Raw genomic sequence first — 20,537 nt, forward strand, 5'->3', positions numbered from 1 at the left:
TCCAGCAGTAACTTCTACATTTAGTGAGGTGTGCACGGCCTTCTTGCTTTTTCTCACTCTCCCCGTCTCAGTTGCGACAGCAGAGCGCTCTTTCTCCAAATTAAAATTGATAAATTATCTCAGGAGCGCAGTGGGTCAAGAGAGACTCTGTGGATTGGCCATTTTATCAATTGAGAATGAGCTAGCAAGAGCACTTAACATCCTTCAAATAGTCAACGACTTTGCGGAATGCAAGGCGCGTCGAATGCCTTTTTAGGCCCTGTCCACACGGCAACGGATTCAGGTGAATCTGATAAAATTGTTTATCGTTTTGGCCTGGCGTCCACATGGCACCGGCGTTTTGGGTGCCCCACAACGATATTTTTTGAGAACGGGTTACAGAGTGGAAAAATCTGGCAACGGCGCCGTTGCGAAGTCGTCTGGATAAGTAGAACGGATTTGTTTACGATGACGTCACAACCACATGACTAGAACAAGCAGCACTCTTGCTGTTTTGTATGAACCACTGCATTGCATTCACTTTTGTATATAGCTTTTCTTTTAAATAAACAAGTAACTGAACCATTTCTTGAATTTCTTTTTTTTTATTGGATAAGACTGCTTTTCAAAATGTTCACACACAATATAAAAAGTTATATAAATTATATAAAAATGCTTTTCAAAATGTTCACACACAATAAGAAAATTAAGTTATATAAAACTATGCACACTAATAAAACTAATTTGTACACACAGAAGGCACGATTTCCTCGCGTAGTCGCAGCCATCTTCTTGTTGTGTGTTTGTTCCTGACAGTGCTTCATACCGGGTAGAAGAAGGGGTTTATGTGCATGCGTCTACTTCTTCTATTGTTCTGGTGTTTCCGATGGGACCGTCTTACAGCGCCCCTAGAGGTGTGGCATGTGTATTGCATTGTTTTCAGCAAGCGTTGCGTTGCCATATGTACCTGATATTTTACTGATCCGTTGCCCATGTGGACGCGATATTTTTTTTTTAATAAAATCTCGTTGCCGCTGTCGTGTGGCTGTAGCCTTAATGACGAACGCAGGTTTCCGTGTCGGCTTTGTAGTTGAAGACGTGCTTACACAATGAGGGTGTATTGTTCATGATTGCTGGATTTTTTTTGTTGTTGGCGTTTAGTGTCTATTTGGAACATAATAAAAAATGAATGGAAAATACAGGCTATGTAGGCCTATAAAAAATAAAATAATAATAATAATTAAAAAAAAAAACCTTCAAGCAAGTTCTGTTCTAATATAGCCTGATTATCTGCCGCAGGCCTTCTGTTTGTTTGCAATTTTGCCATGGCTAGGTCCAAAGGCTACATTCTTAAAAATTGCTTTTTGTTAGATATAGCCTGAGTAGGCTTTTATGCTGCAGGCCTTCTAATTTGTTTGTTTGCAATTTCGCCATGTGGTGGTGGGGGCCTGATTGGTGTTTTGCCCCGGGGCCTTGTGTGCAGTTGTTCCGCCACTGGTTACAGCCCTTGATTAATAAAATTATACTTTGACAATTTCATGAGTGTTTTCTTTCTGAAATCGACTCCTCTCACAACTTGTGGCGGAATTTCATGAAACTTGACGAGACATTGTTATATGTCAGTAGTACGGATGTTGTAATTTCATTAAATTCGGTCACATTTTACCAGAGTTATAGCCCTTGATTAACAAAATTATACTTTCACAATTTCATGACAGTGTGTTTTCATTCTGAAATCAACTCGTCTCACAATTTGTGGAGGAATTTCACCAAACTTGGCAAAAGTCATTGTTATATGTCAGTAGTATGCATATTATTTTGTTCAATTCGGTCGCATTTTACCAGAGTTGTGGCTCTTGATTAAATAACTTGTACTTTGACAGTTTCATGAGGGTGTACGTTCTTCTGAAATAAACTCTTCTTACAGTTTGTGGAGGAATTTCACCGAACTTGGCAAAAAGCTTTATTATAGGACAGTTATATGCATACTGAAATTGCGTTTAATTTGGGCAAATTTTACCAGAGTTATGCCCTTGATTATTAACAAACTTGTACTTTGGCAATTTCATCAAGGTATGCTTGCTTTCTGAAATCAACTTCCCTCACAATCTTTGTTATCCCCCACTGGCCAAAAGGCCAGAAGGAGGATTATGCCTTGGCAATGTCCGTCCATCCATCCATCCATCCATCCATCCATCCATCTGTTCATCCGTCCCAGGAAGGGTAGTCACCTTCTAAAATCAACTCCTTTCACAATTTTTGGAGGAATTTCACAAAACTTGACAGTATTCTTTGTTATATGTTGGTAATACGCATATTGCAATTTCGTTCAAGTCAGTCGCATTTTACCAGAGTTATGGCATAGTTGCCAGCAGGGGATATTGTGCTCTCAAAGCTCTCTTGTTCAGATTAGCTGTGAGACCCGCACTCCAGGATGGCCTTAAGGTGTTGCAGGTGCCACGGCCAATTATTGCTATATATAATGATGATTATGTCTATGTAGGCCACAGCGTAGGTGGCATGGGGGCAGAAGATCTTGTCTATGAGCTGCTGGAACGTAGCGGGAGCCCCAAATAACTCGAAAGGAAGTGTCACAAATTGGTGTAATCTGAATGGTGTGGAAAACAGCATTTTCTCTCAAGAAAGCAGAGTCAAGGGGATCTGCCAATATCTCTTTGACAAGTCCAGTGTTGAATAAAAGCGAGCAGCACCTAATCGATCGAGCAACTCATCAGTACGAGGCATTGAGTATGTGTCCAATTTAACCACTGCGTTGACTTTTCTATAGTCCACACAGAACTGGACCGACCTGTTAGTCTTGGGGACCAGGACTGCCCCAGTCACTGTTTGACTCCTTGATTATTCCCATTCCGAGCATGGCCTTGAGTTTGTCTTGAGCCACTTTTGTGTGTGTGTTTTCAGGCAAGCGGTATGGGCAGCTATGCACCACCACCCCTGGGAGCATCTCAGTGTGTGGTGTTCTATGAGGTGGGTGCAGCCGGGAAGGGGTGAGAACACATCAGAAAATTCCATTTGCCAACCTGGCTACCTCTGTGAGTTGGGGTGGTGAGAGGTGGTCTCCACAGGGGATCAGAGCAGTTCAAGCAGTTATTCTTGTTTTTACCTATGGCCCCAGTTCCGCTTTCTTGAGAACTACCAATGCCAACACCATGGGGACCCCCTTGTTCCAAGGTTTTAACAGGGTGAGGTGGTATATTTGTAGTGCCCTACCCCTATCTCTTCACCTCACCTCATAGTTGATGTCCCCGATTCGCTGTGTGACCTCAAAGGGCCCTTGCCACTTGGCAATTAATTTGGTGCTCAAAGTGGGCAATAACACGAGTACTTTATCTCCCGGGGTGAACGCTCTAAGGTGCGCGCCCCTGTTGTACAGCTGGGCTTGACATTCTTGTGCCTGCCGTAAATTCTCCTGGGTGAAGTGCGTGAGGGTGTGGAGCTTTGCGTGCAGATCGAGAGCATACTGAATTTCATTTTTACTAGCTGAAGGTTCCTCCTCCCAATTTTCCTGCAGCATGTCTAAAATGCCGTGAGGCTTATGCTCATATAACAATTAAAATGGGGAAAATACTACGGAGGCTTGTGGACTCTCTCGTACTGTGAATAAGAGGGGCTTGAGCCATTTATCCCAATTACATGCATCTTTGCCTACAAACTTCTGAATTAAATTTGAGTGTTTGTTTGAACCATTTGACCAAGCCATCTGTTTGTGGGTGATGGATACAGGTGCGGATGGATTTAATTCCCAATAACCCATACAGTTCACGAAGTGTGCATGACATAAACACAGTACCTTGGTCAGTGAGGATTTCTTTGGGAATCCCGACTCAGGAGATAACATAGAGGAGTGCCTTTGCAATACTGCATGCCCGTATTACAGAGAGGCACCCTTCTGGATATTGCGTTGCATAGTCCACCAGGACTAATATAAAGTGATATCCCCATCCTGACCGATCTAATAACCCAATGAGATCCATGCCAGTTCTCTCAAAGGGGGTTTCAATTAAAGGAAGAGGGTGCAAAGGTGCTTTTGGGGTGGCTGCTGGATTTACTAGCTGGTATTCGCAGCACAGCGCACACCACTGATGGGCATCCCCATGAATCCCTGGTCAGTGGAACCGGGCCATTATTCGGGCTTGTGTTTTATTCTAGCCTAAATGTCCGGCCACTGGATTAAAGTAAGCCATGTGGAATACGAGTTCCCTACGGCTATTTGAGATTAACAACTGGGTTATCTGTTTGCCAGTTTGAGTGGCCTGCGCCACTCGGAACACCCTATCTTTAATAATTGTGAAGTACAGGAAAGAGGGTGTCACATTTGGCTGGAGGAGTTGACCATCAATTACTCTCACTTTGTCAAACACATGACGCAGGCTCTCGTCTTACATCTGTTCTAATGGGAAATCCTTGAGGGAATCCTCGAGAACAGGAGGAAGGGTGGGCTGCTCCTCAATCCTCGTATTGCCCTGATGTGGTGCTGACATAGACGGCTCTGAGACAGGTTCCCCCCGTGACATGTTACTGCAGGACCTGCCCACTACTACATGCTCCATTAAGCCACTAAACCCCAGCCAACTAGTTCCCAGAATAAGTGGGTGGGTGAGACGTGGGTTAACTGCTGTCTTTATACTATACTTTTCCCCCGAAAAAGGATGTGGATGGACACTAGCAGATATTTGTGAACATCCCCGTGTGCACACAAAACCTTCACCCCTTGTGCTCTCCCCAGTGCCACACCTTTCACCAGGCTTTTGTGGATTGAGGTCTGATTACAGCCAGAATCCACCAGTGGGTGGTACGTGTCCCCTTGAATACTCACCGGTATATGATATGCTCAGGCCTAATGAAGTGCGGTCTCTGCCACGTCGGGGATCCGGAACACAGCTCTCGCCTCCATCGCTGAGCACTGACCCTGGAGATGCCCGGGTTCCCCGCAGCACCAGCATACTGCCCCAGGCTTCACCTCTGCACCAGCGATATGAGAGTCACTCACCTGCAGAGGAGAAGACACAGGCACACAAGGGGAAGATGGGAGGGGGACACCATGGGTGCAGTGAGCCTCCGTGGTGGGGGAACGGGGTGGCCCCCGTCTCCGTGGTGGGGGAATGGAGTGGGGACGGGAAGAGGTGAGGAAGGAGATAGAAAAAGAGAAGAGGTAGAATGTCTGCTTGCCGCCAGAACCGCTGCCAAATGGTTCTCCGCCAACTCGATGCTTTAATTGAGCGACGCCGGGTGGTGGCACTGGATCCACTCCGCTGTTCCTTCCGGAAGGCATGTGATGAACTGTTCCATTGTCACCATCGATGATCCCCTCAGCGTCGTGGTTGTCCGCCCTTAGCCACTGCCTGCAGACGTCCCAGAGCTGTTGGCCAAACACGAACAGCCGGCTAATTTCCTTCAGTGTCAACATGTGCAAGTGCTGGCGGTGTTGTTCTGGGGAGCAGCCAACACGCTGCAGGATGGCTTGCTTCAAGTTGGCAACAGCGGGAAGCTGTTGCGTGGCGAGCTGCACCTCTCCCGTCAGCAGCGGTAATGGGCAGGCTGCACGTTGCTCGGTTGGTCACCCCCACACTTTGGCCGCTTGCTCAAAGAGGGTGATGAACATTTCTGGATAGTCATGCGGCCCTGTTGTTTTTAGCGTGACGTGTGCTGGCTCCACTGCGGTAGCAGTCGAGGACCCCGCCAATGCGAGCAGGTGCCGGAACGCCTGGCGATCTTCCTGCTGGGCCAGCAGCAAGGCTTAGAACTGTTGTTCCTGCTCCTTCTGGAGGGCAATCAGTGCTTGGTGTTGGCTCTGTTGAGTGGCAGCGAGCGCATAGATTATGTCTTTAAGTGTGGAGGACTCCATGGGGTGGTTCCCTTCAGTGGTCCCGGCTTTCAGCATCACTGTATTATGTTCTTGATGTGGGTAGAATACTGAAGCACAGCAGGCGGGGACTGATAACAGAGGCTTTATTTTTTGAATATCATGCTTGCATTTCAGCTTACTACTCTCATTCATTCGTTTACTCGCTCACTCTCACACGTGTGCTCTGGTCGGGAGAGATCTCCTTCCTTCACTCTCACCCTCCTTTTCTATCCTCCGTCATCACTCCAAAACGTGCACACACACCACATTAAGACACAACAGGTGTACTGACTTTGCTACTCACCTTCCCTGGCCCTGCCCTCCATTCACAAACCGACGCTTGGCCACTCCCCCACTGCCACACTATACTACTAAAGGAAGGTTGTCTGTCTGTTCACCTTTGCAAATCGACACAGTTGGCATACTCCATATTTTGCACCTGGATTGGTGACACCCCAGAGGGTGTGAGCTGTGAGGCAACATATCTTCATGCAACCATGTAATATCCTCTTTCTCTCATACATGTGTATATGCTTATGTATATAGTTGTCTCATCTCATTATCTGTAGCCGCTTTATCCTGTTCTACAGGGTCACAGGCAAGCTGGAGCCTAACCCAGCTGACTATGGGCGAAAGGCGGGGTACACCCTGGACAAGTCGCCAGGTCATCACAGGGCTGACACATAGACACAGACAACCATTCACACTCACATTCACACCTACGGTCAATTTAGAGTCACCAGTTAACCTAACCTGCATGTCTTTGGACTGTGGGGGAAACCGGAGCACCCGGAGGAAACCCACGCGGACACGGGGAGAACATGCAAACTCTGCACAGAAAGGCCCTCGTCGGCCATGGGGCTCGAACCTGGACCTTCTTGCTGTGAGGCAACAGCGCTAACCACTACACCACCGTGCCACCCCCATTAATTACTCATGTCACACAAATATACTTTCTTTACCGTGATGCACATATCGTCATCAGTGATCAAATAGAAACTATTTGTAGTTGTTGATTAAGTTTGAGTGATGAAATATGAGCAATTATTTGAAAGCATAACTGTCATTCTGTGTTGTAAGAGAATGAGTACCTCTTTACTGTTACTATTCCTAGTAACGGTAAAGAAACTTTGGTAACGGTAAAGAGAAAATCATGCATAAATGTCTGTTTTTCTCTAGATTTCTGGGCCAAATAGGCAAACAGAATTGAATTTAAAATATTTTAAGTCATTGTGTACCAGATGAAATATAATAAAAGCTTTTTGGTATGGTAACGGTAAAGAGAGCCACAATTTCAGAAAAATTAATTTTTTTATAAAAATAATAGGAATCTAGCTTTGCTGATTAGTAGGACTTGATTTTAATCAATAGGCAATCTTTTTGTACATTTATAGAAAGAAAGAGTGACTTTTTTTCATTTCTTTACCGTAATTGGTACAATTTTTTGAAAATGGCCCATATCTGGGCGATACGCAATGTTTCCCTACTGCCACGCCCACAATATTGCTGACATGCCTGTAAAACTTGCTGCTACATGAATAAAAAGACTTGTCAGTCTTGAAAATGTGGTCTTTTGTTTAATTTTCTCTTATTCCCACACGGTGGCGACGGCACGCTGCCATGCGAATGTTCTACATTCGGACATACACCACTCCCCGTCCACATAAGCACCTAGTGCATAGCTGCCAGAGTAGTTCCATGTGTAGATTGTCACTGATCATGCTAGTCCGGTTTACCTCCTTCCTTATGCTGTGTTCGTGGTAAAGTGCCATGTGTGTTAAAAGGCGCTTACGCGCCATGCACATAATACGTGCGGGTCCCCGAGTTAGATGTAGATAGTTATGTACTGTAATTGAATAGCTGAAGCTGAAAATAAAGCTGACACTTGAACATCAACTGGTTGTTTTATTCTTATTCCATAAACGTCACCAATATTTAACCATTATTCCACGAAATCGGGTCATACATGAACTGATGGCCAATGAGTCGCATAACACCAAGTTGGCTATAAGCCATGTACGACGAGATTGAGTGGAATAAGTTTTATTCTATCCACATTCATTGGATTTTGAGAAACAGGGCAGTTTTATTTTTTGCAAATTCGATAAACAAAAACTTTATACAAAACGTCCAACAAAATAATTTCCGCTTAGAATGTGAACAAACAGGCGAAATAACAGTAGCAATTTGTGAAAAATTTTATAATAATAATTCTTTAAAAATAAAGATACATTCTTACCATTAAACACTTTAATTCTTTTTTTATTGGGGGGGGGGGGGGGTGTTCTTCTTTAGGGTTTTTTTTGGTGGCTGGCAAACCAACTTAAAGGTGCATTACCGCCACTGACTGGGCTGGAGTGAGGAACAGGAGATATTGGGGGGAACTATGTTCTTTTAGCTATTTCTTTTAAATACTTGATAACACTTTTTGGGGTTTTGTTTTCAAATAGAGTTTTTATTTCGTCCTCGGTTGGTTCAGCAAAATGCTCTGCCATTTTGTTTTTCTCTACTCACAGTATAATAGCTGATATTCTATTAGTAGAGTAGCCAGTCAGAGCGTGCAGTTGCTGATATCCAATGAATGTGGAGAGAATAAAGTTGAATATTAATTATAATAAGTCTTCAAACAAAAACAATCACAGCATCTTTTGGCAAAAAACCCCCAACTCATTTTACCAAAAAAGAATGACTTTCAGGGAGGCCTGCAAGTGCCAGGAAATGCACTAGAATGCATCTCTGAGCATTTAGAATCCTTGAGCTTTCAGGGGCCTAAGGCAGCCCTGAACCCCTGGCCATTATGACTGGTGCCACTACGCTGATATTTTGGTCTAGTTAGAACCCAGCATTAATGATGCCTTCCCAGATGTACAAGCTACCCATGTCATGTGCACTAATACCATCATAGATGCTGGCTTTTGAATTGTGCATTGATAACTAGCCGGATGGTCCCCTCCTCTTTTAGCCTGGAGGACGGTGTCTATGATTTCTAAAAAAAAAAATTCTAATTTTGATTTGTCAGACCTCAGGACAATTTTCCAATTTGCCGCAGTCCATCGTAAAAGAGCTCAGGCCCAGAGAAAGTGGCGGTGTCTCTGGATATTGTTTATATATGGTTTATCTTGCATTTAGGGATGCAGTAATTAACTGTTTTCAGAAAACAATAAAAATTTCTCAGTTTCAACATTTGATATGTTGTCTTTGTACTATTTTCAATGAAATATAGGGTTTCCATGATTTTGCAAATCTTTCCATTCTGTTTTTGTTTGCTTTACACAGGGTCCCAACTTTTTTGGAATTGGGTTGTATTGTATGGACACATTCACAAACAAAAAGTACCTAAATTTATCAAAACAATTCATCGATATCCTCATGAGTGATATGCAGAATTATTATACATACAGGACACTTTTTCAATGGAATAAAAACGTATTCTATTCCCTTCTAGCAGGTTTCATTCATTTGGTTTGATAGCATGCAATGTTGTTAGCATATCGCTTATCCTACGTGTATTACATCACTCTACCCAGTGGAGAATGAGCGTTGAATATGGTTTATGATATTGCATGGTTGTCAAGACAACATAACACATTGGAGAAGTAAAACTTCCGTGCTAGCAAGCGACTGTGACAATTTGTAAACAAACATGGCCACCAGGTTTGCTTTGTTAAATACAGAAGATTTTGAGAGAATTTTGACAGAGAAAGATGTGTTGAACACACAAAAGGAATGTGTATGAACAATAATAATGATATTGGCTGGCATTTTTCATGGTATATCAGATATATTCTATTCAGCTAGCACGATATTAAACATTGTTCAATATCTTGCGAGTTGAATGGAATATATCTGATATACCATGAAAAAAGCCATCCGATATTATTTAAATATGTCACAGTTGCCATTCTCGATGTCCTGGATGTAGTTCGCATGAAAAATGCGAGTGGTATATTTCCCAGTAAAACATTCATGTCCGTATATATCAGCAAGAAAATACAGTTAAATAAAGAAAGGTACACACAAAAACCACACAAGCAGAAATAGTGCAAATGGAGTAAATAGTGCAAACGACTTAACAGATAAGGGAGTATCTACAGTGTGCAAATAATGTTTCTTTTACAGGTTGAGTAGTGAGCAGATGTTGAGGAGGGAAAAGATAAAGTGATAAGTTCCTGATTTATTTAACAAGACTACAGATGAATTCCAGTGACAGTCAAGTCAAGTTTATTTGTATAGCGCTTTTAACAATAAACATTGTCGTAAAGCAGCTTTACAGAATTTGAATGACTTAAAACTAGTGCTGTCAAAGTTAGCGCGATAATAACGCGTTAACGCAATCTCAATTTAACGCGATTAAAAAAAATAGTGCCGTTAACGCAAATTCTAATTTGGCCCTGCGAGTCACCCGTAGTTCCTGTTGAGGCTTGTCACGCGCTGCTTCAATAAGAGTACGTGTGAGTGATGGAGAAAGGCATAGACATATAAACATCCTCACCGCCATATTGGATGGGGCAAAGTGGAGATTCTTCAACCGTCTCTGGTATAGCGTCTAGACAGTAGCCGAGAATAAAGATGCCTCATTCATGTGCTGCGTTTAACTGTACCAACAGGTTTACCGTCCAAACGAGATCACATGGGATTACCTTTCACAGGTGAGACTGGAAAAATACTTTTCAATACTGTTCCTTCAGTCTTCAGTTTCCCAGCTGATCTCCACTGGGTAGGTGTAGAGTTATAAGCAGTGAGAATTAGATAATACAGTGCCACACTATGATGAACGTTTTTGAACGTATGATGAATGTTTTTATTTTTATGTTTTTTTCTTCTTTTATGGCAAATACTTCTCTTCAAAAGAAACTAATGAAGAGTAAAATAAAATAAAAAATTTTTTCACAGTGATATGCACTTTATTTTTCATCCCTTGGTTTTCTCATCTAATCTGGAAGTTATGGATGTCAGTGGCTGTGACAAGACGTGTTATGCTCTGCAATAAAAAAAAAAAACATTGCTACAAAGCAAGCCCATTCACTTTTTTATGCTGATAAGAGAATTACAATGGTTTTTCATGTGACAAAAATGTGAGATTAAATTGCGATTAATCGCGAGTTAACTATGACAGTCGCGACATTAATCGCGATTAAATATTTTAATCGCTTGACAGCACTACTTAAAACATGAGCTAATTTTATCCCTAATCTGTTCTGAGTTATTTGGAGGTGGGGGGGGGGGGGGGGGAGTTCAGCATCCTGACAGTCTGGTGTATAAATCTGTTTGTCAGTCTGGTGGAGCTAGCTCAGAGGCTCCGGTACCTTTAAACAAGGCAAAGGAATGAAGGTGTTTGAAGGGTGGGTGGAGTCACCCACAGTGCTGGTGGCTTTGCGGGCTAGGCGGGTGTTGTAGATGTGCAGGAGGTCGGGAAAGTGAGGCACCAATGATCTTAGTTGCATTCACTATTTGCTGCAGGGTCTTACGATTAGCAGTTGTGTAGCTCCCAAACCACATAATGATGCAGCTGGTCAGAATGCTCTCAGTGGTGCCACAGTAGAAAGCGTGCATGATGGGTGTCTGGGCTGTGGCTCTCTTCAGGTTCCAGAGGAAATAGAGGCACTGCTGGGCTTTCTTGGCCAATGATGCAGTGTTGTTCTTCCAGGAGAGGTCCTCTGTGATATGCACCCCCATAAATTTGGTGCTGCTCACCCATGCCACAGCAGTTACAGTGTGGGGTGCTGGGTGTGGGCCTTCCGGAAGAAGATAATCACTTTTGTTTTTTCCACATTTAAGGAGAGATTGTTATTCATGCACCACATGGCCAGTTGGTTCACCTCACTTCAGTGATTTGTTTCATCATTGTTATTGATGAGGTCCACCATAGTCACGTCATCAGCAATTTTCTGTCACATATGACAGCATGACCTCTAAAATTCCAATTGGAGTGAAATGCTTTTTAAGTGAGGCAGCATGGTGATGTAGTGGTTAGCAAGGTCACCTCACAGCAAGAAGGTCCTGGGTTTGAACCCAGCAGCCGACAAGGGCCTTTCTTTGTGGAGTTTGCATGTTCTCCCCATGTCTGCGTGGGTTTCCTCCGGGTGCTCCAGTTTCCCTCACAGTCCAAAGACATGCAGGTTAGACTAATTGGTGGCTCTAAATCGACCGTAGGTGTGAATGTGAGTGTGAATGGTTGTTTGTCTCTGTGTCAGCCCTGCGATGACCTGGCAACTTGTCCAGGGTGTACCCACCTCTCGCCCATAGTCAGCTGGGATAGGCTCCAGCTTGTCTGCAATCCTACACAGGATAAGCGGCTACAGATAATGGATGGATGGTTGATTCTGAAGTGTGCCTAGTGCTGTTAGCAAGCCCTTTGCCTCAGCGTGTCATTTATTTTCTGTCACATATGATAGCATTGACCTCTAAAATTCCAATTGGAGCGTGATTATTCCTAAGCTTGCCATGTGCTGTTAGTGAGCCCCACAGCTATCACCTGTAGCCAGCCTGGCAGCTAATGACGATAGCTAGCTCTGACTTTACGAAGAAATGCCATCATAATGCTTCTGACAACTTTATCAGGTTAAAACAGTTTGTTTTTAATTAGCTGGCGAATTAGACCAGTGAATTAGCAACCTTGCTGTTAACAGGCTATAAATAGCATCATTATGTAGGGCGATGTCATGATGTAAGTATATCTAGACCAACCCCCAAGCTACTCACTCAATGATTTATTGAAATCCTGTCAGTCATCAAACTAATGAAACAACCTGAAAAATCTGTTGAAAGGTACCCAAATTCATCCTGTCCCCGTGGCTACACTGTTGAACACATCAAAAATCCCTTCACAGTATAAAATCAGGAGACCCGTGATTTCATGTACACCAAATCTGACATGAATCTGCTGAATCATCTAGGAGGAGCATAGCAGATATGAGTGAAAAAGATACTCTTTCTGTTGCCAAAATGGTGACGCTATACCAGGGTGTCACTCTGGGCTTGTGGATCATCATAACCAGAAACCTTTGAAATTTGAGCCATATCAAGCAATGCATGGAGAATTTATGAGGCACTTCCTGTTTGCCTAGTAGGACAAATAAATTTATCATGTAGCCATTTCAGTGCCTTGCAAGATACCAAAATCCCTTTTGCAATTTTCACATCAGCAACATCTTGATATCATGTACAACCCCATTTCCAAAAAAAGTTGGGATGCTGTGTAAACTGTAAATAAAAACAAAATGCAGTTTACAAATCATGGAAACCCTGTATTTAATTGAAAATGATACAAAGACAACATATCAAATGCTGGAACTGAGAAAACTGATTTGTTTTTTGAAAAAAATATGCTTATTTTGAATTTAATGTTAGTCACACAAAAAAAATTGGGACGGGGAAACAAAAGACTGGAAGAGTTGCTTAAAAAACTAAATTAGTTTAATTGGCAACAGGTCAATAACATGATTAGATATAAAAAGTCTACCTTTATATATATTGGGGATTTTGTTGGTGGCTTGTGTGTGTAACCATAACTCTCTGGACTGGGATTGTCTCATCTCATTATCTCTAGCCGCTTTATCCTGTTCTACAGGGTCGCAGGCAAGCTGGAGCCTATCCCAGCTAACTACGGGCAAAAGGCGGGGTACACCCTGGACAAGTCGCCAGGTCATAGACACAGACAACCATTCACATTCACACCTACGGTCAATTTAGAGTCGCCAGTTAACCTAACCTGCATGTCTTTGGACTGTGGGGAGAAATCGGAGCACCCGGAGGAAACCCACGCAGACACGGGGAGAACATGCAAACTCCACACAGAAAGGCCCTTGCCGGCCACGGGGCTCGAACCCGGACCTTCTTGCTGTGAGGCAACAGCGCTAACCACTACACCACCGTGCCACCCCACTGGGATTGTTATGGTCTATAATCTCTCATTATAATCTGCTACAATGTTTACAGCATAGTCTTGATGTCTATAATCATTTTACGAATTATTTTTCCTTTACCATGTGTCAGAACTATTGACGTTCCCTTTCCTTCACAGAGGGAGGTGTCGATTGCACTTCAGTCCTTGTCCCCTGATCGTGAGCCAGGGACAGGGGGCACCATAAAAACTCTGAGTGCTTCAGCCAATGCACTATCTGTGTAAGTGTTTAATAAACATTTCAAGTAGAAGTAACTCAGCTCAGGTTTTATTTTTAATTATTTTACTGAGATGAACATAGACTTGAAGCATGTATTCAAAAAGGATTTTAAACTTGTGTTAATGTTGTTGTTGTTATTATTATTATTATTTTTATTTTTTTTTTACATTTGAAGAGAATGAGGGTTGCCAGATTGTCTATAAAGTCTCCTCTTTAGACTGAAAATTGCAGAATGCTGTGTCCAAAGACGTGGGAAGTTGGGGTGCTGAGGGTGCTGCAGCATTCGTGACTTTCGGGATTCCTTTAACTGCAAGTGCAGCTGCAACTGATAATAGTATAGGTAAATAAAGAAATAGGATAACCAAACTTTTAAAGTTGAGTATTTTTAGTAGAGTTTGAGTTTGAATGTCAGACACAGCATTCCTCTTATACAACAGCATTTTTTCAGTGACTTAATGTTTACTTGACTACAGTCTTCAGGACATATTTCAAGCACATGCTACTATAGAAAATTAAGCAACACCTTCTGATTTGAGAATTAAACTGTCCTGTGGTGCAATTACTACACAATCTGTGTTAAAAGAAAAAATTATTGTCCTGTCATTTGGGTGAGACATCATAGCTCACACCATGTGTATGTTGCTTAAAATGCCAGCATCCTCAGTGTAAAACGCCTTCCCATGCCTCTGGCTAATCTGATAGATTTTCATTTGCCTCTTCTTTTCATGCCCACTCTGCTTCTGCTGCCTATAAATCTATGAAATACAGAGTGTAGTACGCCCTCTAGAATTGTCATCCTTCATGAAAATGAACAAAAATCTGAACATTGAAAAAAATTAACAAGTTTTCGATACACTCACTGTGGCAGTAGTCTGTGTCTGCACACACTTCCAATGATCAGTGATGTACTTCAGATTTGTAAGAATACATGTAAAGCCTCTTCTAGCAAGCTGAAAGGGTTCAAACTGTATGCCTTTTCATACATACAGAACTATGTAGGTAAGAGCTTACTTATTTTATATATGTAGTCCCCTCTGAAAGTACTGGAACAGCAAGGCCAATTATTTTGTTTTTGCTATACACTGAAAACCTCCATCCATCCATCCATTATCTGTAGCTGCTTATCCTGTTCTACAGGGTCGTAGGCTAGCTGGAGCCTATCCCAACTGACTATGGGCGAGAGGCGGGGTACACCCTGGACAAGTCGCCAGGTCATCGCAGGGCTGACACAGAGACAAACAACCATTCACATTCACACCTACGGTCAATTTAGAGCCACCAATTAGCCTAACCTGCATGTCTTTGGACTGTGGGGGAAACCGGAGCACCTGGAGGAAACCCACGCAGACACGGGGAGAACATGCAAACTCCACGCAGAAAGGCCCTCGCCGGCCACTGGGCTCGAACCCAGTGAGGTGACCGTGCTAACCACTACACCACTGTGCCGCCAGTACACTGAAGACCTTTGGGTTTGAAATCAAAAGATGAATATAATTACAAATCAGAATTTCTGCTTTAATTTCCTGATATTTACATCTAAATGCGTTAATATGGAACGTGGCACCTTTGGTGGCAAGCCACTGAACTTTAAATGAGCAAAAGTATTGGAACATATAATCTTAATTTTTAAATACTTTCTCTGTAAATTGATAGTTTTCTGTAGACTTCTGAATTCATTTTGCTACTAACATCATGAGTTACATCAATAAAAATTAGTCAGCTTGTTGCAGAAACAGTCATGAATACCCAAGCCATGATACTACCTTCATTGTGTTTGCCCAATGAGCTTGTGTGTTTTGCATCATGAGCAGATCCTCTTTTTCTCTCCACACTTTGTCCTTTCCATTCACTCTGGTGGTGGTTAATCTTGGTTCCAGAACTTTTGTGGGTAATCTTTGTATTTCTTTGCAAATTCCAATCTGCCATTGAGATTCTTATTGCTGATGAGTTGTTTGCATCTTCTGGTATAGCCTCTGTTTCTTCTCTCATAATCTTTGAATAGTGGATTGTTGGGGTTCCCTCTGGGTTCTGAAAAATAATCTCCACTTTTTTTCTTGAAAAATAAAGTCAAATATTCTTCACTTTTTCTTAGTCTGTATTTTTCTTAGTTACCGACTTATCAAAGTGGGCTTAATACCAACTAAACTGGCACAATTCAAATGTATGTACAAATACAGGCCTCTCCATTACATATAAAATTTGGGCTCCACTCCAGCCTCTAATAAAAAAGACTTGTTTTTGGGCACCCTGTGCACCATCAAGCTAAAATAAACCTCTTTAGTTTGAGCTTACTTGTGGGTGGTAGAAATGGGCAACTGGACTTGCTTGAAGATTCTTGAAAACGTTTCACCTCTCGTCCAAAAGGCTTCCTCAGTTCTGTCTGACTAATAGGGAGTATCAGACAGACAGAACTGAGGAAGCCTTTTGGACGAGAGGTGAAACGTTTTCAAGAATCTTCAAGCAAGTCCAGTTGCCCATTTCTACCACCCACAGTTTACTATGACCTGGATGATTGAGAATCTTCACAGACATGTTTGAGCTTACTTAAAGCATATACACAGAACCATGGCCTCACTTTTAGTTTATAAATGCCTTGAGACCTCAAGAATGGCATAGGAATAGTTTTAAGCGTTAACAATAAATCTAATATAGTAATTTTTACGATTAAAATGATTCATATAGGTAGCAGTCTGAGTGAATGACCTTGACGTACGTGACGTCACAGCAGGAAGTTTATTGGTCTCATTGCATTTCTGCTATACTAAAATACAGAGCTGACTGCAACTCCGAGCCTCCATTTTGAGCTAATTTATCGCCATGCCGTGCAGATGTGTTGCTGGCAGGTGCAGCAACACAACAGAAGGTGGATTTATGTTGCATTCATGGTCCAAGAATGTTCAAACTGCAAAGATCTGGACGTGTTTTGTGAGAAATTCCCGGATTGGGCGCCTACAAAGTGGTCTCTCCTCTGCTCTGCACATTGTACTGAGGACTCGTACGAAACCTCTGATCTGTTGAGGAGCGTTGGCCCATATTGAAAGAGGGTGCAGTACCAACAATTAAGAAAAGAAAACTACAAGAAAAGGAAAGTAAGTTTAGTTGCACCAGTTCTGGAGCATGAGCCGAGCAGTAATGGCAGAGTACTCAGTATGGTGAATGAGTGGAACAGTCATCAGACTTCTTTGCTGGATATGCTCTTTTTTTTCTTTCTTTTTTTCCCTCCCCCCCACTGGATATGCTTGCCTCAGCAGCAATATCTCACCCTTGCGTGGAAGAAACGAATGAACGAAGAAATGAAAGTCAGATTGTTTCAAAACAGGCGGCCACAAGTTCGGCCTTCAAAAGCGAGAACACAGACAGGTAAGACGCAAGACTCTCATTTGGTTACATAACAAAAACAACACTTGTTGTTTACCTGCATTTAGATTAATACATGTAACTTGTATTATGCATTTAAGTTACCGGTATAAGATTATTTAATTTGAATTTGAATTTCCCGTCGATTTACAATATACGTAACATAATACATTAGCTCAAGGGCGTTTCTCATTATTGAAAAGACCAGGGCTAAGTCAAGTTTTCCCGAGGCTTATATTTTTTAAGGGAGTTTGGCATCGATAGGTTGGGGAGATTATATCTAATTTTGCAAGAAATATTATCCCCCACACACATTCAAAGGTTATGACATCTTTATTAGTGATTTTTGCACTGCTGTTTTTAAATTTATGTAGTTTACTTCAGTTTCTGTTTCCTTATTATTAGCACCCATAATGTCTCAGAAAACTGAGGCATGTGTCAATTGACTTAAATATCACTCGTAAAATTGATCAGTTTAATAAAAAATATATAATTTCTCACTCACAAAGACAAATTCTAAGCTAAATTATTATATTACAGCATTCAAAATCCCAGATGACATCCCAGTCAGTTGTTTTCTCTTACTTTTTTTGAGGGCGAAAATACCTGGGGCTATACCCCATGTAATGGAGCCTAACAACACCACAGTGTTACCAACGGGGACTCGACTCGACACACCATGCCACCTAAAACGTAGTTCCCTTCAGTCGCTTGCCGCGGCTGACAGCACTTTGCCGTTTTTTACTGACCCCTGTATTATTGATACTGTCTGATGTGCTAGAGGACGGTAGGGGCTCTGAGTATGCCTCCCCCATGGCTGTTTCGGCCCTTAAATCATCTTCAGTGCTTGAAGAAGCCTGCCCAAAAAACTTTGTCAGCTTAGATTGCACCTTTGTTTATTTCATACAGAGATAATTACACCACCACACCAGGCCAATTAAGATGCACTGTGATTGGTCAAAAGCTTGGTGCCCATTTGGTCATTGTGTAGTCGATTTTTATTGGTCACAAGCACGTGCTCATTGCTTACACTCTGGCTTCCTGCTGTCTCTTCACTGGGGTTTGGTTTCAGCAAACAGAGGGATTTCTATAAAAGACGACTTATGATAACGATAAAGATGATGGATACATTAGTCACTGTGACAACTGCTAGTAATTTTCTCTTTGTCACTGATGGATTATGTTTGTCAATGACGAGTGTCATGAACACCAGCGGGAACCCTGGATTGTGATACCTTTACTCCTGCCCTATTGGGATTGTTGGTGATGCCACTGTTATTTTGGGGGGTTTGCTTAACAGCTCTCACAATGTTCCTATCAACTGCTGCCATCAATTTTCATCAGTCGATCTGTTCAACGTCTCATTGTTCATATACCAGTGATTTCTTTCTTTTTCAGGATATGTATTTTTGTCCAATTTGTTATATTGTCTATGCCTAATTCTTATGCAGTGGCTCTGATCAATGTTTCCCTCTTCTCAACTCCAAATGGCTTGTTTACTTCCATTGACAGCTCTCTGGTCTTTGTTGGTTTATCCTTTTTAATAACAAATGCAGTCTTTACAGGTGAAACCCAGGGTTCAAACCAAGAGTAGACACTCAGAGCTATTAATTTTTTCAATCAATCAATCTAAAGGCACACTTGGACAATCACAAACACCTGTCAGCCACATTTTCCATTATTTTTGATCACTTGAAAAATTGGTTCAAACAAAAACGTGCCATATTCTAAGTTGTTTAACATATCCAGATGTAAATATTTGAAATGAAAGCTGAAATTCTGATCTATTACCTATTATTCATCTTTAGAGCTCAAACCCAAATGTCTTCAGTGTATAGCAAAGCAAAAGAATTGGACTTTCTGTACCATTACTTTTGGAGGGAACTGTAATTCATATAAATAGCTTGTATAAATATAGGAATAATCATTTAGAGAAACCTGAAGCGCTGTTTCACTGTACTGACATGTAAACAATGCTGCTTGACTATTACAAAATGGAAATGCGTTATCACTGAGTGTGCTATTTGTTCAGGATGAACATATTGGATACATTTTTATTTATACATACTTGGGCTACATCCACACGGCAACGAGATTTTTTTTTTAAATATCGCGTCCACATGGGCAACGGATCAGTAAAATATCAGGTTCATATGGCAACGCAACGCTTGCTGAAAACAATGCAATACACATGCCACACCACTACGTGCGCTGTAAGACGGTCCCATCGGAGACACCAGAACAATAGAAGTAGACGCATGCGCATAAACCCCTTCTTCTGTAGCATTTAGCATTAGCCACATAAAGTTTTGATTATTAATCAGTAGCGTAAAACGAAAGACGCGGAAAGAGGAATGAATGGGGGTAGATGGAAGCCGGTACGCCAACATTCTGATATCCTCCAGAATTCTTTAATGGTCCGGAATAAATTGCATGCTACACGTTGATGGATTACTTTGTTCTTCTACACCCTTTTTGAGGAATGTATTGTCGGACTTAAACCAACATCTGAAGAGGTGAGATTGCTCCTTTTTTTTTCCTATTTTTGCTGGCGGGATTGTTTTTGTTTTTGGAAAGCGCACGGACGGTGCGCGGTTTGGTACTGCTTCCGCAGTGTTTGGACTAAAGACTCTGCCCTAAGGGCTATTCTCTCTCTCTCTCTCACTTTGCACCATTACACAATAAATATTCACAGTGAAAATATTTTGTAAGCGCGTTTCATGAACCAAGTTATAGGATTTGTTGACAACTCGCATCGAGTTCGTTACACTTCTACCCAGCGTGAAGCACTGACAGTCATGTGGTTGACGTTATCATAAACAAATCCATTCTACTCATCCAGACGACTTCGCAACAGGGCCGTTGCCAGATTTTTTCACTCTGGAACCCGTTCTCAAAAGATTTCATTTTGGGGCACCCAAAACACCAGTGCCGTGTGGACGCCAGGCCGAAACGATAAACAATTTTATCAGATTCACCTGAATCCATTGCCATGTGGACAGGGCCTTATTGCTATGGGGTCATTCCACGTCAATTCAACCGGGGCCCGCGCACTTAGGTCTCAAAAAATTCTGAAAAAATCACCAGATGTACCCATGTTACCTAGGAGAAACACTGTAAATTTATTTGAATGTAAGCTGTATACTTTCCATGTTACAGCCAGTTTTACTCGGGGAGGGGGGTGTCAATTTTGTTCACTTTTTTTTTTTGTC

The 20,537-nt window shown here is 42.1% G+C and overlaps 1 protein-coding gene across 1 annotated transcript in view; it reads left to right on the forward strand.

The window, feature by feature from the left end:
- The window catches only part of LOC132873055 (EKC/KEOPS complex subunit LAGE3), a 65,409-nt gene that overhangs the window by 16,686 nt on the left and 28,186 nt on the right, over positions 1-20,537 (forward strand). The window contains exon 2 of the mRNA XM_060908270.1: positions 13,841-13,969. Coding sequence (XP_060764253.1) covers positions 13,841-13,969 — 129 coding nt within the window. The remainder of the gene's footprint in view (positions 1-13,840; positions 13,970-20,537) is intronic.

The sequence above is a fragment of the Neoarius graeffei genome, chromosome 25 (genome assembly GCF_027579695.1).
Source record: "Neoarius graeffei isolate fNeoGra1 chromosome 25, fNeoGra1.pri, whole genome shotgun sequence".
NCBI classification, from domain to species: domain Eukaryota; kingdom Metazoa; phylum Chordata; class Actinopteri; order Siluriformes; family Ariidae; genus Neoarius; species Neoarius graeffei.